The 23,080-nt window shown below is 44.2% G+C and overlaps 1 protein-coding gene across 6 annotated transcripts in view; it reads right to left on the reverse strand.

The window, feature by feature from the left end:
• ENPP6 (ectonucleotide pyrophosphatase/phosphodiesterase 6) overlaps window positions 1-23,080 on the reverse strand; it is a 99,438-nt gene that overhangs the window by 17,564 nt on the left and 58,794 nt on the right. For all 6 annotated transcript variants that reach the window (XM_024759974.1, XM_024759976.1, XM_024759973.1 and 3 more), the window contains exons 3-6: window positions 15,819-15,930; window positions 11,141-11,282; window positions 9,807-9,986; window positions 7,004-7,141 (exon numbers count right to left, since the gene is read on the reverse strand). In XM_024759974.1, coding sequence (XP_024615742.1) covers window positions 7,004-7,141; window positions 9,807-9,986; window positions 11,141-11,282; window positions 15,819-15,930 — 572 coding nt within the window. The remainder of the gene's footprint in view (window positions 1-7,003; window positions 7,142-9,806; window positions 9,987-11,140; window positions 11,283-15,818; window positions 15,931-23,080) is intronic.

Genomic DNA, 23,080 nt, shown 5'->3' on the forward strand with positions numbered 1-23,080 from the left:
TGGTTAGGAAGAGTTTTTTGCATTGTGACAAAAGCAAGAAAAAAATGAATGCCAACGTTAGAACTGCTGTGAAGGAGCTGAGACTTATCTCCAGACCCCACTAGGAATCAGAAGGGTGAGTCCATGATTCCAATCCACGAAATCAGAAATACCTTGAACATTTTAGTGGAAGATTTGAAGGCTCTTTGGAGAACTGGATGGACTTCGTGCTTAACGGTTACATCTGGGTTGTAATTCTTTGTCACTCCCTCCTAGCTCTGGGACCTTAGTCAAGACATTTAAAACTCTGAGCCTCACTTAACTCAGTAAAATTGGGATAACGTCCACAATACAGAAACAGTAAGCAGGAGACACTTAATTCAAGGTGCTATTATTACTGCTGTTGTTGTTGATCAACATTTTTTTTTTTTTTCGGTACACGGGCTTCTCACTGCTCTGGCCTCTCCCGTTGCGGAGCACAGCCTCCAGACGCGCAGGCTCAGCGGCCATGGCTCACGGGCCCAGCCGCTCCGCGGCACGTGGGATCCTCCCGGACCAGGGCACGAACCCCCCCGTCCCTTGCATCGGCAGGCAGACTCTCAACCACTGCGCCACCAGGGAAGCGCGACCAACATTTTTAAAAGACAATTTTCTAGATATATTTATTATCTGAAAAATGCACAATAACTGGATGCATGTGTCATTGAAACTTTTGGGCGGTGGTAGTGGCGAGCTCATTCTAAAGGTTCTAATGATCCGTGATAAATAAAGATTGATTTTACAGCACTCACTGTCACTAAGGAGAGGTGTATGAAAAAACACTGATGGTCTCTGTATTTAGTGGGCAGGCACAAGAAATATAATAACTGGAGGGGACTGCTCACAGCCTCAGTTGCTCAGACTCTTGTTTTCCTTGTGAGTTGTGCGTTACAGTATCCCAAGGATTATGGAGCGCGCTCCCCCCTTGTTGAAATTCCCGATGGTTTTGCCTTGCACTTAAGGTGGGACTTGAAGTCTTGCCCGTGGCTGGGCCTGCTCAGGCCCCGCTGCCCTGGGCAGCCTCAGACGTGTCGCTGTCCCTCTCCTCACTCCCCACACGTGCCGCTGGGTCCATCCTTTCAGTTCCTCTAATTCTCAAGGCCCTTTCCTGCCTCAGATTCCTCCAGTATCCCACTCCGTCGGCCAGGAAAGCAACCCCTTCTCCCTGCCCCATTGACGGCCACTCATCCTTCAAGTTCCAGCCTGGAGGTCACTTTGTCAGAGACCTTCTGCCCCTCATCTGAGTCAGGCTTCCTCTCCTCCCAGACCGTCTCTTTCATGACACTCTTTCCGCATTATAACGCAGTGCGCTTTGTAACTGCACGCTGATTCCTTTGTATGGCACGCGTGCTTATTTCATATTTGGCTCCTTTCCTGGGCTGTGAGCTCCGTGAGGGAGCTCCCAGGGGCTCCTGGCTCTCATTGGAGTCAGAACTTTGGTAGGTTACATGGAGCGGGCACTCAGCAGATGTCTGTTGAATTTAGCAGATGAGTGATTTTTTTAGGTATGTGGATTTGGGAAGAATGTACTTGAGTATGGTGGAAACTACCCACAGAATTTCTCCACTTTGCATTTTGCTCTGTTGTTCCTACCTATCCCACATGCCAAGGACATTTAACATCACTGGACCTGCCTCCTGAGGGCCCGCGGACCACGCTAGCCATTGTGAAAACCTCAGTCTGCCCCAGCCCCTTTCCAAGTGCCCCCTGGTGGAGGGATGGGTGCAGAGCCTGGGTGAGTGAAAAGGACTGTGAGAAAACCACATGGGCTGGGAGAGTGAGACCACCTTGTGCTGGGCTCAGATGCTTCCGTGAAGAGCGTGACCCTCATCCCCTGGCAAGGAAAAGCAAAGAGAGTGTTTACAGGGGATGGTGACCAGGTCTCAGGGAGACAGAGGGGTGGGGCCTCCATTTAGGAAGCCCTGTTTCCATCCTTGAAGAAAGGAGCTTGGCAGGTGTGACAGGCTGGGGCTTAACCTAGGCAGGTGGCCTGTGTCTTTTGCCTCTTCATGGTTAGTCCTCTGGGAAGATGAACACCTTCAGGTTTCTGCCCCTGCAGGAGGGGAGGCCAGAGAAGGGACTGGCAGTAGTTGGAAATCTAGTCTGTATACTAAGGAGCACAGTGAGAAACAAACTGGGGGAGCCACTGGGCAGGGAGCTTCTTGTATGATGCCAGCCATCACGCTGGATGCTTGTGCAATTCCAGGTGACAAAGTCAATAGGTTTCCCTATCTTTATCTTTTTCAGTGATAGCCCTCCAAGTGACCATTAAGAAAAAAAAAAAAAAGAACTCGGTTGCATCTTCCTGTTAGAGCAGCTGCCTCAGAGTCTGCAAAACTTAAATTGGTGGCAAAACGTTGGTGTCTATATGGGAATGGCATTTTTGCCAAGGAACTCAAATCTTGTATGTTTACGGGATGGTGGTTGTAGGGAAAAAGGAAGAGGAGGTGGGATTCTATTTTATTGGCCCCAACCAGCATCGATTTGTCCTGACTCGGCTGTTTTCCTAATCATGTCAAAGCCAGAAAAAAAAAAAAAAAAAAAGACTCATCTGCTATCCAAACCTGGACCCAGAGAAGTTGCTTTCAGGGCTGAGAATTCGCCCTGCTGCAGATGCAAAGTGCAATCCAGCACAGGAACATCCTCACCCGGGCTGTGCACTGGTATTTAGGCTCCAGAGCAAACACAATGATCTTTTACCATGTGGGGAGAGATTTTGCAAATAAGAATGTGGGAGATTAATAGTGCTGGCACAGTGCAGGGACAGGGATCTAGAACGGCACTTTCAATTCTCTATAGTCAAGTAGGTATAATAAACAACAGAGAGATGTAAAAGAAAAAAGTCTAAGACAGCAGGGAAAGAATGGGCACTCATTTTTAGGATTTTTCAGAAGATAAAGAGATAAAACCCCAGTATTAAATCTAAGTAGGCTCAGAAATTAAAATTTTCATATACGAATCTTAAAAATAAAAATCCGTAAATTTGAAGACAGGAGTAAAATGATTAAGGTATTCAGTCTAGAAAACTAAGGTACCGCAAAAGATTGACTAAAAAATACCTAAATTTCTCTCAGGACCAGGGACCGGCATGATTTTCTAAAGAAACATTTGTGTTTTTATGTTACAGACACCGTAAGTTACACTGATATAACTGATTGCACTTTCTTCTCTGAGTTGGCGGCTAGGAAGCTCAGAACCACCTTGTGTTCCATTCTATGTTATGGTAAGTGATTTTCAGGACTAGCAATATCTACAATGCAGAGTCATGGAGAGAAACAGAAATGGTAACTAGGAGATACTTAATCCAAGATGGCTATTATTATTGTTGCCAACCAACATTTTAAAAAGAAATTTTTCTTGACAGATTTTTTATATGTGCGAAAGGCAAAATAACTTTACGTTCACTTCATTGAATCTCCGGGGGAGGAGTCATTCTATAGTATCTAATGAGCCAGGCATGATAAGTGAAGATTAGTCTTATAATACCCATTATTACTAATTAAAGCGAAATGAGGTAACACTGACAGTCTCTCCATTTAGGGGGTTAACACTAGTCCTTCAGAACTGATTTTATTTTTTCTCAACCTATTATCTTCCTTCTGATTTCCTTCTTTAAAAAAAATTTCTGCATCAAGTATTTTAAAATTACCTCAAATCTCCCTTTTGAAATAATTATATATTTTTAAAAAGCTGTTCAAGTCATTGTCGATAGGCGTTCTTCCTTTCCGTTCTTATGGCTTCTCTCTGCTTCTTAAGCCATAGGATGAAATACCAGGTGGCCCTTGCTAACTGGTTGACTCTTAGTTTTGATTTACACAAACAAATGTGTGTGTGTGTGTATTTGTGGGATACATACAAAATGTAATATGACATGATACGATATATATGATATATGTGATATGAAATGATATAATATATAGTGCGCAATCACCATATTGCTTCACTCTCAACAGACAGTGCAATATGCCAGTTTCCTGCAAGGGAGCAGGTACTTGGACCTCAGCAGGTGGACGCTGGGAAGCGGGGGAGGTACGAGTGAAGTGGAGGCGGGGCGGGAGGCGGCATCGTCGGATCCATCACTGGCCTAAGTGGCCACCACCAGTCAGAACGTTAGCGATGGTGTCATTTGTCCTCACTCTCCTCTCCCCTCCTTTTCTCTGCTGATCTAAGTTTCAGACACCTTGTCTGCCTGATTCCCAGCTGCTGTATCACATTGGTCTTGCGATTGTGGTGCCCTGGCCTGCATGTCAGCACAGTACCCTATCTTAGGACCAAAGCGGACTCAAGGCAGGAGTCTTCTAGCCACACTGGTGAGTTGAGTGATGAGACCTAAAGGGAAGTTTGCTGGTGGGTTCTGGGCTGAGGCGGATTTATAGGGCAGTTACAGAAGCTTAAGCAACAGGACTTCTCACTTGCATGGGTTTCTTCCAAGTCCCTGTATCTAATTTTATATTCATAACTAAGTATTACTTTCTTAAAGAGAGACCTCCTCCCCCTAATTTTATTATAATCATGAGAGTCCCACAAAACTTCTATCTGCCTCTGATTCTGGGATATATATTTTGCTCCCTAATAAAAGTATGAGATGTACAAGAAGAAGCCACATCCCTGCTTTCCTGCTTTGGGATGAACTGAAGGATGGGATGCTTGGAGCTACAGCAGTTACCTTGTGCTCTGAAGGGAAAGCCAAAAGAACTGCAGAAGAACTGACTCAGGGCCTTGATATCGAGTTGCTGGATGAACCACCCTGGAACTTCTTACCTCTAAACTTCTAGTTATGTGAGATAATGAATCTTTATTTTTTAACCCATTTATTCAAGTGGTGTATGACTTATAACCAAGAGCATCTTGACTGATAGCCCAAGTTTCCCCATCACTGTGTTTTAATCACTCATTGGGAAAACGTGCATCGTCTTGCTAGATGTGCTAATGCCAAGATACTGTATTGACAGCTCAGATACTTCCAGACTGAACCTTCTCTGACAGCACTGACGGCTGGAGCAACTTCCCTGGTGACTGTCCACCCCTCCTGGAGGAATTGAGATGGCTCCTCACGAGTTGTCCACTGTCTTCATGACACCCTCTGGCTTTGCCACTCTCCCTACGTAAGCCAGTTTTTCCATAAATTATCTCAAATCACCTCTGTACTCTTATAATCTCCCTCCCTGCCACGGACCAGCCTCTCAGTGTGGTTGATTTCAGCTAAATGTGAGAAAGTGAACAATAGAGGCACATAGTCCTACAGAGAAATGAGTGACAGTTAACTGTGGATTAACCCTCAGCATCTATTTGCTTTTAAAAACTGAAAACAATTTTACCAGAATATTCTAAATGGAACAAGTTGCAAAATGTTAGCCCTTTTGTACGGCTTGGGAAGTTGGCTTGATGGAATAAAATTGAAGAGGCACCCAGTCAGGTGGCCCACCTGACTGCACGTGTGTTCAGTGCAAAGTCCTAAGAAAACCACTGGAGATGAAAACGCTGTGAGCCTAGAATAACCTCACTCCGGGTGAACTTCAAACGGTGTGATAAAGTGACCAGGAGCGTTAGGGCGCTTAGAGAAGAGAGCGTTAGGGGGCAGAGGGACCTTCTTGGAAACTTCCAAAATCACATGGCATAGGAAGCCAAAGTCTGCCGATCAGAGGACCCAGCTTGGCCGCGGACAGCGCAGCTGACATTTCTGACCAGTTCTGCTTTGTTTCCTCAGCGACCAGCTGCTTCTCTGGTCTGAGAGCACACAGGAACAGCTCAGTCCTCCCGAACGACTGAAGTTTACGTCAGGGAATCCCCGTTTTCCACACCTGGGTCTCTAGATGTCCACTCATTTTGCCTGATCGGTATTTCTGCCCATCGCCACCTGCCCTCACTCTGCCAGATTAAATACCACTCCTAGGCCTTATACAGTCATCCCTCAGTATCCACAGGGGATTGCTTCCAGGATCCCCTCGGATACCAAAATCTGTAGATGCTCAAATCCCTTATACAAAACAGCACAGTATTTGCATATAACTACACACATCCTCCTGTATATTTGAAATCATCTCTGGATTACTTATGATACCTAATACAATGAAATGCTTTGTAAATAGTTGTAAATACAATGAAAATGTGATGTAAATGGTTGCCAACATCTAGCATATTCAAGTTTTGCTTTTTGGAAATTTCTGGATTTTTTCCCCCTGAATATTTCTGATCAGAGTTGGTTGAATCTACAGATGCGCAGCCTCGAATTTGACTGTACTTCGTTGGCCTCGACCAACAACTCTCATGCGCCAACACCTGCTACTCTCTTTTAGCCTGTAGTGTGATCAGTTTGTAACCCAGCTTCGTACTCATACTGACAGTGATCCAGGCCCTGGCTGGGAACTGACTCAACAGGACGTGACTGCGGATTCCCCTTTGGGGTGCCTTACCAGCTGGCCGGGTATCAGAAGCTGATGCAAGGGCCTGGTGAGCTTGGAGTCCAGGTGGGCATGGAGGAAGCTGCCAAAATCATCCGGGCACCAGGCAATTAGGGTTTGGGCCCAAAATGCAAGATAAGCTCTGTAAAATCAAGTTGGCAAACCAGAGACCTGGACCTGTGGACTTTTGTCTGCCAATCATTTCCCTTTAAGGTGAAAGCAAAGCCGAGCCTCTCCTGGCTTTTCGCTGCCCTAAAGCAATTGCTTTGGTTCACAGTAACTGTTCCACTTTAAACTGAATAGGTTACACTGTAAGCCTGGGTAATTGAGTTAAGGCCCATTTGTTAAAATACAGCAAGTCTGGAGCCATGAAGTCTAAACCATGGCTCTGGGTCGGAGTCTCCAGTTTGCGTCTACAGAGTCACCTGACCAAGCCTCTGGATTCTCTAAAGAAGGAAATAATACAACAAATGAGACTTAAGCAAAAGTGAAATTTTTCAGGTGGAAAAGGTAAATAATTGTTTACCTTTGGCTGTTTGATAGAATTTGTATAATGAATATCTTATCATATGTTTTATATTTACCTCAGTTATGAACCATCCTTCATCGGCCACTAAGGTCAAAGGAGAGACAAATTTCCCTTTCTTGTAGTAGAACCTGCTCGGGATGGCCTCCTTCTTGTAGACAGTCATGTGCTCCACTGTTCTCAATTTGTTATATATCTGCAAAGATAACCAAGAATGACCAGTTTTGCATTCTCTCTCTTAAATGTATGTGAATATTTATTGGACCTGGAGGAGAGGAAGGACTTTATAAAAACTTATTTATGTCAAAAATACTACAGTAAAATTAAAAGGTGAATGAGAAATTGGTCTGCCTGATGTTAAACACCACCAAGATCAAAGAAAAGCATTTATTCTTTGACTAGACCTAGAGCATGTCCTATCTGCACCTGATTTTTTAAAATAAATTTATTTATTTTATTTTTATTTATTTTTGGCTGCATTGGGTCTTTGTTGCTGGGCGTGGGCTTTTCTCTAGTTGCGGCAAGTGGGAGCTATTCTTCATTGCAGTGGCTTCTCTTGTCGCGGAGCACGGGCTCTAGGCGCGCGGGCTTCAGTAGTTGTGGCTGGCACGCTCCAGAGCATAGGCTCAGTAGTTGTGGCCCACAGGCTTAGTTGCTCCGCGGCACGTGGGATCTTCCCAGACCAGGGCTCAAACCCGTGTCCCCTGCGTTGGCAGGTGGATTCTTTTTTTTTTTTTTCAGTACGCGGGCCTCATGCTGTTGTGGCCTCTCCCATTGCGGAGCACAGGCTCCGGACGTGCAGGCTTAGTGGCCATGGCTCGCGGGCCCAGCCGCTCCGCGTCATGTGGGGTCCTCCTGGACCGGGGCTCGAACCCGTGTCCCCTGCGTTGGCAGGCGGATTCTTAACCGCTGCACCACCAGGGAAGCCCTATGCCTGATTTTAAAATACTAGTGACTGTTTGCCATTAATTACACTGCTAATTTTCTGATGAAGATGTAAACCCTGTACCTCTTTCCAATATTTAGCAGCAGCTTAAATCTTTATGGCTAAAATTAAAATCAACTGGCTGGTGTTGATTTGTTGGCCCTTAGCCAAAGCTGGCATATATTCCTGGGTAGAACTGAATATAAAATTGAGTTTATCAATTCAACTCTGGAAAATAATTAGTCTTTAGGCTGTTTAGTAGAGTTTCTACTGGCCCCAGGAGTTGATTTCCTACTTAAGAAAATCCATAATTCTTAAGAAAAGTAGGGGGCATTACCAGAAAGATTTTGCATAAGTGAAAACTCTGATGGCACATAACGGGCCTCACAAACTGTTGTGTCCGTCACGTGACAAAGTGTCACCCAAACATAGCCCCAGTTCTGAATAATCTACCAACTGTTTTAGGCAGCTTGCAACTGCCTGATGTACACACCACATTGGAAGAAAGAAGCTCTTCCCAGCTCGTGAGCTGTTGATGCTCTAGCATCCTGGAGACGGCATGTCCCTAGGTGCCAGATAGGAGATAACAGATGATGTTCCTTGCCAGGAAAACAGAACTTCTTTGCAAGAAGCCATTTACTGTGGGACCTGCCAACGTGTAAAATATTCTTCCCAGTTTCATATTTAAGGAGTTCATGAGAAGCCTGTGCAAACATATTCAGCACCTCCACTTGCTGACCGTGGAGCCTGAGAAAAGGGGGCACCCGTCGGGGGCAGGGGACGAGGCTGGGGAGAAGCCGCACTGCGGGCATCGAGTTCCTCAACCCCAGACACACAGATCTCGGACTCTCATGTGGGAGGGAGTGGTCAGGGCTGGGAGGAAGGTCTCTGTCTGGGCCAAAACGGCCGGATCCCAGCCTACACCTGCCGTGGGGAAGCAGGGCAGGCAGCCGGCCCAGCCGAGGCTGATTCCCATCTCCCTGCCGATGCACCGCCCCTGGCAGCGGTGGAGGCCTCCCCCAGGGGATAGAGGCCCAGAGCCTGTGCTGGGAGACGCCCAGGCCACACGGGCCAAAGCAGTCAGCCGGCGGGGCCACTCGCTCCTTCACCTTCTCAGCGTGGTTTACCCTCCACTCGGAGGGAAGGATTGTTTGGAGGGAGGGGTAAGCAGGGGCCTCGTCATCGAGCGTGCCAAGTCCCCGGGAGCCCTGCCCCACGCTATCTGCACGCCGTGGGAACTCCGCCACGGCCTCGTGGGGACGCCCCCTTGGATGGTGGTAATCGCCGTAGGCGACACACACATCGTCCCTGCAGCGGACCCAGCTGCTTCCCGTGCTTCACGGCCGCCCAGGAGGGCAGCTACAGTGTCGTCAGTCAGCACACGCAGCGGAGAAGCGGCAGGAGGGCCGCTTAGGGAGCTGCTCGGCTGCTGAGAGCGGGGGTCTGAACCCCGGCCGGCCGCGTGGCTCCGAGCTACGGGGCCGACCCATGGCACACGCGGCCTCAGCCTGTGCTCGTCCTTCGCCTTCTTCTCTCCAGTCCCTGATGAGAACAGGTCAGCCTGGCGGCTTTCCTCCAGAGAAGGGCCTTCTGTGCCGGCTTCCGCTGTCCCCAGCTGCGCAGGAGAAGGGCTGCATTTTGGCCAAGAACGAACCGGCCCCGCGCCACGTGCTGGGCGCTGCACACCCTCGTCTCGTTTCGTGCCCACTAACGTTCAGTGCCCGCTTCAGGGAAAGGAAGACACGGAAGGATGAAGCACTGGACCGAGGTCACGCGGCGAGGACGGAGGCAGGTGGGTCATCTGCCGCCAGAGTCCCGGCTCCCGAGGCTGCCCTGTGCCTCCACCTTAAAGCTACACACAGACTCAGCGCATTGTCATGGCCTCTGAGGGTGCGCTCTGCCCCCGTCCCCCCACCACCCTTCTCCCCCGTCTTGCCTCAGAATGCTTCCCGGGCACCGGCCACAGGCTCACAACCGGCCCTCGGTCCTTCACCTGCTGCAGGTCATGGAGGCTGATGTACTTATCCAGCTCAATCACTTTGTCCATCCAGAAAATGTCAGTCATCCCGTGATCTGAGAAGATGATGACATTGAGGTCGTCCTGCAGCTCGCGCTCCTGTGGGGAGACAGGCAGTCAGGACGGCGCCGAGACGGGGACCCTCTTACACCAGCTGTCTGGCAAAGAGGTGTTTTCAACTACAGGTTATAGGAGAAAGCCTCCTTCCCCAGTTCTGAATTTAATCATCTGCTTGTCTGCCCTATAAGACACGGTTCAAAATCATAGCAGAAGCGCTGCAGGGAGGGAACGAGAGAGCCAGTGCCCGTCCGATTAGCGCTGAACATAATACATATGAGGCTCCAGCCTTTTAAGGTAGCCTTTCTGTTTTCATCCTCTTTGGGTCTTTCAGCCAACTTGTGTGGGAATACAACTATCACTCGCCCGTTTTACACGTGTGAAAAATTAACCCCACAAAAGTTTAAAAAAATAATATTTTAAGTCAGACAAAGACAAATATCATATGATATCACTTATATATGGGATTTTAAAAAATGTTATTTAAAAAACAGAAATAGACTCACAGACAGAAAACAAACTTATGGTTACCAAAGACAAAGTGGCAGGAGAGGGATAAATTAGGAGTTTGGGATTAATATATACACACTACTTATACAAAATAAACAACAAGGACCTACTGTATGGTACAGGGAACTGTATTCAATACCTTGTAATAGCCTATAACGGAAAAGAACCATATATAATCTATCTATTTATCTCTCTCTCTCTCTCTCTCTATATATATATATATATCTGAATCACTTTGCTGTACACCTGAAACTAACACAACATTGTAAATCAACTATACTTCAATAAAAAATAAAATTTTTTAAAGTTTAAAAGTAATACTTTGCTAAAAGTCATTCAGTAAGGGTGTGGCAGAATCAGGGAGAGAACCCAGGCCTGGGTTCCACAGCCACACCAATCTGGTTACCAGACTGAATGGTTTGGTAAAGCATCAGGCCATCTCGCCAGCTGAGCCAGGCGGTAATGCAGATCTGGGTCATTTCAGTGCCACTGGCCTGGCTATAAGACAAGGGAGCTCGTGGTACCTGGGGGGGCATTGTGTGATGAAAAGAGACCCCTCAGACCCTTGAGCTGGCCCAGTCAGCTCTCAGCAGTAAGAAGGAAGATGTCGAGGGGTGTGACAGTCAAGGAGACAGAAGAAGAGTGACAGAGGGAAGGTTAGCCCAGTGGTCCTGGTTTTCGGTCACCTGGATCCACGTGGTCATGTACTTCAGGACGGTGTCCACGGCCCTCAGGGCTTCTTTCCTCTGTGGCGACGAGGGCCCATAGTGGTGGCCTTCCACATCGATGCGCTCGTAGTAGATGGCCACCAGGTCCGCCTGGCCGCTCCTGGGGAGGGGGCGGGCAGGGTGAGAGCTGAGAGAGGCCCTGCCAGCTTTCCCCCCTCCCACCCGGTGGTCCTGGCGGAGGCATGGGCATCCTCCAGCCCCTGCCCTGTGGTCCAGGCACAGTGATACCTTAAAAAGAACAAGGGGGTTCTCCAAGGGAGAGAGAACCTTGGAGAGGGTGCCAGTCCCGGGCACCCTGGTGACAAAAGTCAGGGAGCATGCTTATGGGTCACCTCCCCCTCTCAGCTCATCATGACCCAGGAGTCGGAAGAGGTGGCGACAGGCAGGGGACAGTTCTGATAACTCCCCTCACCACCAGCTGTCACCAGAAGCTCAGAGAAAAGAGAAGCAATCATTCAAAAAACGTCTCCTCGGATACGGAGGGTGGGAGGGAGACACAGGAGGGAGGAGATATGGGGATATATGTATATGTATAGCTGGTTCATTTTGTTATACAGCAGAAACTAACACACCATTGTAAAGCAATTATTCTCCCATAAAAATGTTTAAAAAAAAAGTCTCCTCCATTATTGCTGGTCTTCGAGGGAGCCTCTAAATAAAACACTAGACTGTAGGTTTCACTGACCCGCAAGAATAAGAACAAGCTTTACCAGGCAACCTTGCAGGAGGCAGACAGGTTTGTGTTTGTGTTCAGGGCCTGATGTCTCTGGAGACCCAGGAAGGGTCAGCTCGAGGGTGGGCACAGGGTGAATTCTAGCACTGACCACGCTTTCTGCATCCCGGAAAAACGCCCCCCTCGGCCAGAGTATTGGTGGTAAAAATCCAACTATTTAACCCTCCGTGCGAAGCTGAGACTGAGTGGGAACTAGTGACAAACCTGGAGTAGGAGGCTGAGGGAGTCGGGGGGTAGGGGAGAAAACACCGTGCAATGTTCCCCCTCCTCCACACAGCGCACAGCTTCCCACTGTGACTGCCCTGCCCACAACGTCCCGCAAAGCACCTGAACAGAGCAGTGACGCTGATGATGGTGATGGTGCGGGTAGCAGTAACAGCGACTGACAAAAGAGGAAGCAGTGGAAAAGGAATGAAGGCTAACTCCTTTGTTTGGACTTTAAGGGTTAATAAATAATCCTCTTGGCAGACTGCCTTATTTCTCTTGAAAAACTCTATTTAAACAAACACACAAGTGAGGTGGCCTGGTCTCTCCTGGTGTGGTCTCCCCTGACAGTTGGAATGAGAGAACGTGTATCCTTAGCGCCTGTGGTGCCTTGGGCCTTGCAATCCACAGAAGAGGAAAAAGAACCTCACAGTAGTTCCAGAGCGTGGTTTGCACAACCCCGCCCATCCTTCCAGTCTCAGGAAGATGGTGCTTCTTCCAGGAAGCATCCCTGAGGCCCAGGCTCAGGTGGGTGGCCCTTCTGGGCATTCCCACGGCTTTCCTGGTTCATCTCTGGGTTGTGATTTTTCACACTGTGCTGTAATTGCCCGTTGATGTGTCCTTCCCTCCCCTCTAAATTGCGGGGATTTTCACCCTGGGATGCATTCGTTCTCCGTTGTGTCTCAGCTCAGCCTAGTGTCTGGCATACAGTAGGAGCTCTGTAACTGTCAGTTGAAGGTATAATAATAGTAAGTGCTCAATAAATCATAGTTATTCTAGGTCAGGCACTACGTTGAGGGCTTTTCATACATTATCGTAATTCATCCTCACAGCAACCCTATCAGGCAGGAATACGTTAAACAGAGAGTTCAGTACTGTTGCCCACATCACACAGCTCGTGAGAAGTGGAGCCAGCACTGAGACCCAGGTGGAGCTCCGACACCCTGACCCCAATACTCTGAGAGAACGCAACAGCCCGCACCAATGGGGAAACATTCTGCTAAAGCCAAATGACCACGTGGAAGTGGTTCTTATTCTGCTATAAGAATCCCACCAACCCCAAGAAAGTGGGGCGTGAGACAAGGCAAAGGCAGCAGTGAAACGGAGTCACTTTCATTTCTCGGCATGAGCTCTATGTCTGCGGCTTCGATGTGCCTCCAGATTCTGGATCTGAGATGAAAAGCGTCCCTAGAGGAAAGCATTTGCAGATTTTGCAGATGAGGAAATAGGCCAAAAAGGATTCTAGGCCTCACGGACCTCTGAGACATGGCTAGGACTGGAAATGTGAACTTCCCACGTCCAAGGTCAGAACACTTGGCTCCACCAGCCCGGGCTTTTGAATGTCCACACCGACTCCATTCACTACACGGGGATCGGTTCCAGAGAATGTTCAGCCTGGCATCTTCCTTCACCATGGTCATACTTGCCAAGAGGGCACACCTTTTAATGATGCTGTGATGTTCTTGTACCCTGAGGTGTACTTCATTCACAGTTTGGAGGATATGCTGGTTTCCAGTTAAGGGAAATTGCTAGTCAAGTTTTCTTTTCTCCTTTTAGAACAAAACAGACTGGCCCTTCTTTAACAAATACCATGTCCCCCCTCCTCCACAATGGGGATTGGGGTAAGTTATTATTTGCTTGTCTCTCACAAATACTATTATCATCATTCGTACTCACTAGTGTATGAATGACTAACACAAATGCCCCCTGCATCTACAGACAGCAGAGAACAAAAAGTCACTAAGGGTTCCACACGTGTGTAGGCAGTAGGGAAAAGTTCTAACTTGGGAATGGCATTTTCATACATATCCCTAAACTCTTTTGAGGCCCATGTTCATTACACTGACGGACTGATGGCATTTCCTCCACCACGTTTGAACATAATGGAACTTTCCACAAAATCATACCCTCGGATATGTCTCCGCACTTAGCTGCCTTTTGTACTTGTGCCTGTAGCATCCCAGATGCGCTGGTTCACACAGAACATCCTATGTTTAGGTGTGTACACTTCCAGGGTGGGGCTTGTATGTGGGAAAAATTTCACAAGGCTTACTGGTTGCACTAAAGCTCAATGAAATGCTTTCAGGTCACTACATTTTAGACACTTCACCTTAATACAGCAGCCACTGGGCTGGTTTCTTTAAGGCTATTTGCCATATTCATAAATCTCCGTGTGATCAGAAAGCTAGTAAGTCTCATAGAGTCACCTGATGGCTTTGTGTCAGGAAGCTGTCAACCCCAGATGCCAGGAACACTGGAATTGTGATGGTTGAGATTCGGGGATTAATACATATGCCTTTTGTGAAAGACTTCTATGTTGGAGCTCGTTGATTCATGAGGGACCTGAGTCTTCAAGGGCTAAGAGCTCTTGCCTGTTGGAGTTCAGCTGACAAATTCTTGGTGGCCAGCTGTTTTCCACATGGATCTGGTCTCCATCACTGGTCAGCTCATTTGTAATGGAGCGGTTGGGTGAGGAGTGATGGGTGGAAATGCCTGCAGATCTGTTATTGGCCATTTATAGCTTTCAGCCCAGGAACCATGCCAGAAGGACATGTGGCCAGCGGCCCAATTACCTGAGAGCTGCAAGAGGCCCCCAACCCTGGATTTCAGGGACACCCAGATCTCCCATCACCTTAGGATCCTGTCCAGATTTCTTTTCAATGTAAAGAGTTCACAATGTCACATCAATTTTCCTTACTGAAGTGGGTTGGAGAGAATTAGGGAGAGAGAATGGTTAAAGGAATGGTTGAAGTTGCTGAGTGTTAAAAAAAAAATTGAGGGACTTCCCTGGTGGCGCAGGGGTTAAGAATCTGCCCGCCAATGCACGGGTCACGGGTTTGAGCCCTGGTCCGGGAAGATTCTACATGCCGCAGAGCAACTAAGCCTGTGCGCCACAACTACTGAGGCTGCGGTCTAGAGCCCACGAGCCACAACTACTGAGCCCGTGTGCCACATTTACTGAAGTCTGGGCGCCTAGAGCCCATGCTCCACAACAAGAGAAGCCACCGCAATGAGAAGCCTGTGCACCGCAACAAAGAGTGGCCCCCTCTCGCCGCAACTAGTGAAAGCCCGCACGCAGCAACGAAGACCCAACCCAGCCAAAAATAAATAAATACATACATTTTTTTTTAATTGAAAACTTAGAAATAAGTCAGTTTCCCTGACACACTCATGTGCTATTCAGACCATTACTGATTTCTGCATTTTTCAAACTGGGTGTGATAGTTCCATGTGGAAGAGAAAAAAAAAAAAGGTTCTATGTACTAATATGCTAATAGGCTTTGTACACTTCCAAGAAGATGGCAGAGTAGTCAAGTTTTCCAAACTTATTCCACCAAAGATCTTCCTTCTTTTGTCAAAAACTTATATCTTTGGAGAGTCAGGCATTCACTATATCATGATTAGAGAAATGCTGACATTTACATTGCTTCTCTATTTTCCATCAACACAAAGAAGAAAGTCCTCAACCCCTGGGGACTTCCTTGCTCTCAATTCAACGTTTCCAAAAGGTGCCCCTACCTAAAATTACTCAACACACAATCATCCTCTACTAGAGGGTAGCAATCACTGTGTGAGAGGCTCGCTACCTCTCTGAGACATACTTCACCTATACCAAGCCTTCTTAATCCACTTTAGCATTCATTGTTGGTCCTGGAAACAGGAAGAACAGTGGCATGGCTAAGAATTTGGGACACTTACTTGAAGAAGTCAAGAGCATCGCTGACTGCATTGGCAAAATTGATATCCGTTGGGACATTTTTATATTCTAGGCAGTAAGTAGGTCTGACACCAAGAATCTCAACCTCACAGCCTAAGAAGGAAAAAGACAGTAAATGGTTACTTTCTTCAATAATCAAGGTAGGGTGATGAGCCTATTTTAGGAAGCAAATACCATTAGTCAAAACAAAAATTTTTGTTCCTTTTCATGAAATAAAAGAATGTATTATTGATAAGTGGTGTATTTAATTCTAATTTTGTTTAACTGGAGCAGAGGCTCTTAAACGTCATTCCTATACAGCACTGGTGTCTCATGACAGGGACTGGCAAAAATTGGTTAATGGTTGTCTTTCCCAATTTGAAACAACAATAACAAAAATTAATTAGTACACAGAATGTCTCAATTAAAACTTTTTTCTATAGATTTTTTATAACTACTAATTCTTCTAGTGCATCTTTGCCTATTCTAGAACCAAGTATGAGGTTAATATCTGATTAGCCTGGGAATAAGAAAATAAAGACTTCACTAGTCTAGCTGGACTCAGAAGTACTGCACTGATGGGCAAGTCTAAAAATCACTGAGTTAAAGCAAGGGTCCTGAGCCGTCCCCTTACCTCTCCCAAAATGAAGTAAAAGAATGAAAGTATTCAGATGTTGGGAGCTGCTGTGGCTTCAGCTTTTCTGCCCCAGGCCCCTGAACAAGTTGAAATGGTTGCCCCAAGGAAGAGACATCCAACCTCATTATCAGAAAATAGGGCAGGAGAGGAACGTGCCAGTCTCAGTTTGTTAGTTGGGTGTATTTACTGGGCACCTACTATGAACTAGTCACTACGTTCAGACATAGTGGTGTATTTAATTCTAATTGTGTTTGCTCCATCCTGTGGCATCCTAGAATCTAGCCTAGTAGGAGGAGGATTCCGTGCAAACAGTGTAATAGTTGAAGTCTAAAGTGAAGTGCACATTTACTGGGTGGTGAGAGGACTCAGACGAGCACATTTAATGCAGATATTATTTCCTTCTGGAAGCTTTCCTCAAATCCCCGTGTTGGACTCAGTCTTACAGACTGTGTCTGGCCCATGCGTTGGGGTTAGAAGTGGGAAGAAAGGGACGTCCAAGCAAAGACAGCAGCGGAAGCACAGTTCAAAGTGAGAAACAATAAGGTGTGTGTGTAGAACAGCAAGCATGGTAACGTTCCCAGGCAAGGGGGTCTGGAGACCAGATGGTGAGCTTTTCTGTAGCCCAGAGAAAATGATTCCCACTTACACTTGGTATGATCCTTATGTATCCTATAAAATTGCTGATGGTGCCTTCATTTTACACAGGAGGAACTGAGTCTAAAAGGTGAAGAGGGGGCTTCCCTGGTGGCGCAGTGGTTGAGAGTCCGCCTGCCGATGCAGGGGACGCGGGTTCATGCCCCGGTCCGGGAAGATCCCACATGCCGCAAAGAGACTTCCCCATTGTCTCAGGGCAATAATGAGGAAGAGCTAACATTTGAATCTACTTTTATCTGACTCCAAAACTTTAGGTATTCTTTTAAAACAGTATCTGACGAATTCAGACATGCAAGGACAGACATTATGGACATTAAGGACAGACAGACATTTTTCCGTACTATTAAGATTTACTCAAGCTAATCGAGAAATAAGTCAAAATAAAAGAACCCAAGGACGAATAAGATAGGGTTTTAAAATAAATAGCAGTAAACGATGAAATCACAAAATATAGTTAAGTATTAGTAATATTAATGTAGTTATGTGAAGATATTTTATTGAAAAATAAGGTGCATATTTTAAAAAAATGTTTAATGTAATAACCTGGATCTAAAGTTCCCAATTATTTAACCAAAAAGGAAAGGAAAAGCATTTTCATTGTTGTTGGAGGGAAGGGATGGTCAATATATAGTGTTCATTCTAGACATTGATTTAAAAGTTTGGAATATACAGAAGAAAGTTGTATGCATAACTTCCAAATCACTAAAGGAAGAAAAAGAAGCATACAAAATTAATCAAATATCAAAGTACATGAAAAGAAAAAAAAAAAAGAAATATCTAGGAAGCCCTAATATTGAAAGCATAATAAAAGAGAAAATCAAATATATTCGAAATAAATGTGAATGGGTTACACTCTACAAGAATGTCAACATGAGGTAACTATAAACTATTTTTAAAATTTACAGGTAAATGTAAATTTAGGTAAAATGACACAGCAAGGTTAGATATAAAAGAATAGACCAAATAAACCCCCCCAAAAGTAAACCAAAAAATCAGCTCTCTCAATAGTATTCAAGTTGATTATGGTCTCAAAAGCCTGAAACAGCTACAAATCCACATTAATAGTTTAGAATGTAAATGAGTATTTATATATCATAAATATACACAAATATACATAATTATTACTAAAGAATTCTTATAAGAATGGAATTGTTATAAAAACACAAAAGTTGGAAAAACTGATCATATCCTCATCCACAAAGAAAATCGCATTAACTTCCAAAACAGTAGAAATTATACAGCACAATGCATTTTATCTGACCACAGGTAATAAAACTATAAATTAATTATAACAGTTAACTAAAAATAAATCCAACTCCTTATAAATAAAAAAGAAAACCTTTATGAAACGATGTAAAGAGGAAATGAAAACTTCACCGACAGGCTAGTTATTAACAGTGAAAATGCTACATTTAAAAATTTCATGGGGGGACTTCCCTGGAGGTCCAGTGGTAAGGAATATGCCTTACAGTGCAGGAGACGCAGGTTCAATCCCTGGTCAGGGAGCTAAAATCCCGCATGCCGCGGGGCAACTAAGCCTGTGTGCCACAACTACTGAGCTCACACGCCTCAACTAGAACCCGCGCGCCACAACTACAGAACCCATGCGCCCTGGAGCCCGTGAGCCACAATTAGAGAAGAGAAAACCCACACGCCACAACTAGAGAGAAGCCCGGGCACCACAACGAAAGATCCCACATGCCTCAGAGAAGATCTTGCGTACTGCAACTAAGAACATATGCAGCCAGAACAAACTTAAATAAATAATAAATAAATCTTAAAAAAAAAAAACTTCATGGGACACATTTTCATTTAGGTCCGAAGCAAATCAGGAGCGCTGCCGTCACCGCTATAATCTGTTACTGTTATAGAACTTCTTATCAAGGCAGTTAACAACAAACAGAAATTTTAAATGAGTGCGGGAAATCAGGAGGCACGCATGAGTGTTTCTCTATGGGAACATTTTTTTAAAATTTTGTCTGTAACCCTTGGCAAAATACTCATTTTGCTTCATGACACAGTACAGGACACACACTCTCACAGAGGAAACAGAAGTTTCACTAAAATATGAGCAAAGTATGCTAATACTGTATTCTATTCTATTCTGTTTTAGGTGGGTTTTTAAAAAACTGGTTAACAATCCACAAATTGATGTCACTGTCCATTATGAATCAAGACCAGTGTTTGAAAAACACCAATATGAGGCACACAGCTAGGAGTGGGTTTCTGGGTCACTCTCCTCCAGAGTGGCAATGTTTGGCAATATTTATATAATTTTTATTGTATACATGCTTTTCCTTGAAAACCACTTCAAAGAACATATTCTAAGAAAATAAATTTGTATATACAAGCACCTTTATTACAATATTATTTAGAATATAAAATTAAGAAGCAATTTAAACATTTGGTAATAAAGGTATGGTTAACTTACAGCACATCCAAATAATGAAATACCATGCAGGCATATAAAATTATTATGCCATTTGTATTTACTGCCATACTATTTTAAGTGAAAAAAAGGCTAGTAAATAGTTTGTGAAGGATGATCTCATTTTTGTAAATACTTAAAGCGTATTTAGGGCTCCCCTGGTGGTGCAGTGGTTAAGAATCCGTCTGCCACCGCAGGGGACATGGGTTCGAGCCCTGGTCCGGGAAGATCCCACATGTCATGGAGCAACTAAGCCCGTGCGCCACAACTACTGAGCCTGCACTCTAGAGCCCTAGAGCCACAACTACTGAAGCCCACGTGCCACAACTACTGAAGCCTGCGTGCCTAGAGCTGGTGCTCCACAGCAAGAGAAACCACCGCAGTGAGAAGCCCACACACCGCAATGAAGAGTAGTCCCCGCTCACTGCAACTAGAGAAAGCCTGCGTGCAATGAAGACCCAACGCAGACAAAAATAAATAAATAAATTTATTTTTTTTAAAAAGCGTATTTATGTCTAAGAAAGAGTGGAAGTGAATATAACAAAATATGACAGGGTAAAATTTGTGTGACTGCCTTGGTAGACTTTTTTTGGCTAAACTGAAGCCATTCTGAACCTCTTTCTTCCTTTCCATCCCTTACTAAAGAAAGAGGAAAGCTTTCTCATCTGCCCAGGGTCCCTTGTGCATAGGAATGGTCATGTGACTCACTACTGGCATTGAGATCTGCTGAGATGCTTAGAGTGGGAGGCTTTGCTTTGATATGAAAAAGTTAACGTGAGTTGCTAGCGCGACCTCTTTTCTTCTTCTGCAGTTTGGGATGAAGGTTGTAAGGACATGATCCCTGGACCGGCAGCAACCATTCTGAAACCATGAGTCAACAAGCATGAAGGGAAAAAGTTAATATGCTAATATAGAGCAGAAGGATCAAAAGAGCCTAGGTTTTTAAAATGACATTGTTAAACAGCTGAACTACATAAAGTACATACTTCTTATGTGATACAAATAAATTCCTATATGTTTAGTCACTGTTGGCTAGGTTTTCTAAAACTTGCAGTAGAGAGTTCATAACTGATACAGAAGGATCATAGTTGACTTTTATATTCTTATTATTGCTTATTGAATTGAACTAACTTTCCTAAAATAAATGTTATTTTTGTAATAAGAAACCAAAAACATATTTTTAGTGAAGAAGCAATTTAAACATTTGGTAATAAAGGTATGGTTAACTTACAGCACATCCAAATAATGAAATACCATGCAGGCATATAAAATTATTATGCCATTTGTATTTACTGCCATACTATTTTAAGTGAAAAAAAGGCTAGTAAATAGTTTGTGAAGGATGATCTCATTTTTGTAAATACTTAAAGCGTATTTAGGGCTCCCCTGGTGGTGCAGTGGTTAAGAATCCGTCTGCCACCGCAGGGGACATGGGTTCGAGCCCTGGTCCGGGAAGATCCCACATGTCATGGAGCAACTAAGCCCGTGCGCCACAACTACTGAGCCTGCACTCTAGAGCCCTAGAGCCACAACTACTGAAGCCCACGTGCCACAACTACTGAAGCCTGCGTGCCTAGAGCTGGTGCTCCGCAGCAAGAGAAACCACCGCAGTGAGAAGCCCACACACCGCAATGAAGAGGAGTCCCCTCTCACTGCAAGTAGAGAAAGCCTGCGTGCAATGAAGACCCAACGCAGACAAAAATAAATAAATAAATTTATTTTTTTTAAAAAGCGTATTTATGTCTAAGAAAGAGTGGAAGTGAATATAACAAAATATGACAGGGTAAAATTTGTGTGACTGCCTTGGTAGACTTTTTTTGGCTAAACTGAAGCCATTCTGAACCTCTTTCTTCCTTTCCATCCCTTACTAAAGAAAGAGGAAAGCTTTCTCATCTGCCCAGGGTCCCTTGTGCATAGGAATGGTCATGTGACTCACTACTGGCATTGAGATCTGCTGAGATGCTTAGAGTGGGAGGCTTTGCTTTGATATGAAAAAGTTAACGTGAGTTGCTAGCGCGACCTCTTTTCTTCTTCTGCAGTTTGGGATGAAGGTTGTAAGGACATGATCCCTGGACCGGCAGCAACCATTCTGAAACCATGAGTCAACAAGCATGAAGGGAAAAAGTTAATATGCTAATATAGAGCAGAAGGATCAAAAGAGCCTAGGTTTTTAAAATGACATTGTTAAACAGCTGAACTACATAAAGTACATACTTCTTATGTGATACAAATAAATTCCTATATGTTTAGTCACTGTTGGCTAGGTTTTCTAAAACTTGCAGTAGAGAGTTCATAACTGATACAGAAGGATCATAGTTGACTTTTATATTCTTATTATTGCTTATTGAATTGAACTAACTTTCCTAAAATAAATGTTATTTTTGTAATAAGAAACCAAAAACATATTTTTAGTGTTAACTTCCAACTTCCTTCTAATATACCCATTAAGACACAAAAGTTCTATTGTATGAATATCCAGTTTTTAAAAATTATGAATAATGCTAATATAAACATTCTTGTACATGTTCTTTGATGCACTTAGGTATGCATTTCTGTTGTAATATGTGTAGGAGGAGAATTGCTAGATTTGGGGTATGCGTATGTTCACCTTTATCAGATAATGCCAAATAGGTTTTCAAAGTTGCTATATTAATTTGTTCCTCCTGGCACTATATGAGACTTTGTTACTCCACCCTTGTCATCACTTGGATGTATAACTATTAATTTCCATTTAAGAATGACTTTACTTGCATCCCACAATCCAAATATGCATAGTTACTTCTTTGAACCATGAGTTATTTAGAAGTCTCTGGTTATTTTCCAAGTATATAGAATTGAAATTTTTCTTTTTATTATTGATTATACTTTAATTACACTGTAGTCGGAGAACACATTCTGTATGATTTCATACAGTTCCAATTTGTTGAGAAATGCTTTATGGCTAAAATATGGTCATTTTTGACAAATGTTCCATGTGTACTTGAGAATAATGTGTATTTAGTGGTAGTTGGGTACAGTGTTCTAGTAATATCAATTAGGTAAATATGTTAATTATGCTTCATAAATTTTCTGTATCCTTCTATTTTTTAATTTTCTTATATTATCAGTTACGGAGAAAGATGTCTTAAAACTTATTATCATTGTGAATTTACCCATTTCTCCTTTTGGTTTTATCAATATTTGCTTTATTTTGAGATTGTGTAATTAGGAGCATGGAAATTTAGATTTTTTTTTTTGGAAAATTTAGAATTATTACGACTTCTTGGTAGATTGAACTTTATATCAATGTGAACTGTCTTTCTTTATCTTAAAAATAGTCTAAGCTTAGAGTCTGCGCCGACTGATGTTATAGCTGCACCAGCTCTCCTTTGGTGAGTGTGTGTTATGTCTTTTAAAAATGCTATTACTTTCAACTTTTCTGCATACTTACATTTAATGTACACCTTTTATAAGCAGCATATATTAGTTTTTGCTCGTATCTAGTCTGATAGTTGTTTTACATGTGAATTTCTATTAAAGTTTAACATAGATACATACAAAGTGAA

This window comes from Neophocaena asiaeorientalis, unplaced genomic scaffold, assembly GCF_003031525.2.
Source record: "Neophocaena asiaeorientalis asiaeorientalis breed wild unplaced genomic scaffold, Neophocaena_asiaeorientalis_V1.1 scaffold521, whole genome shotgun sequence".
Taxonomy (NCBI): Eukaryota; Metazoa; Chordata; class Mammalia; order Artiodactyla; family Phocoenidae; genus Neophocaena; species Neophocaena asiaeorientalis.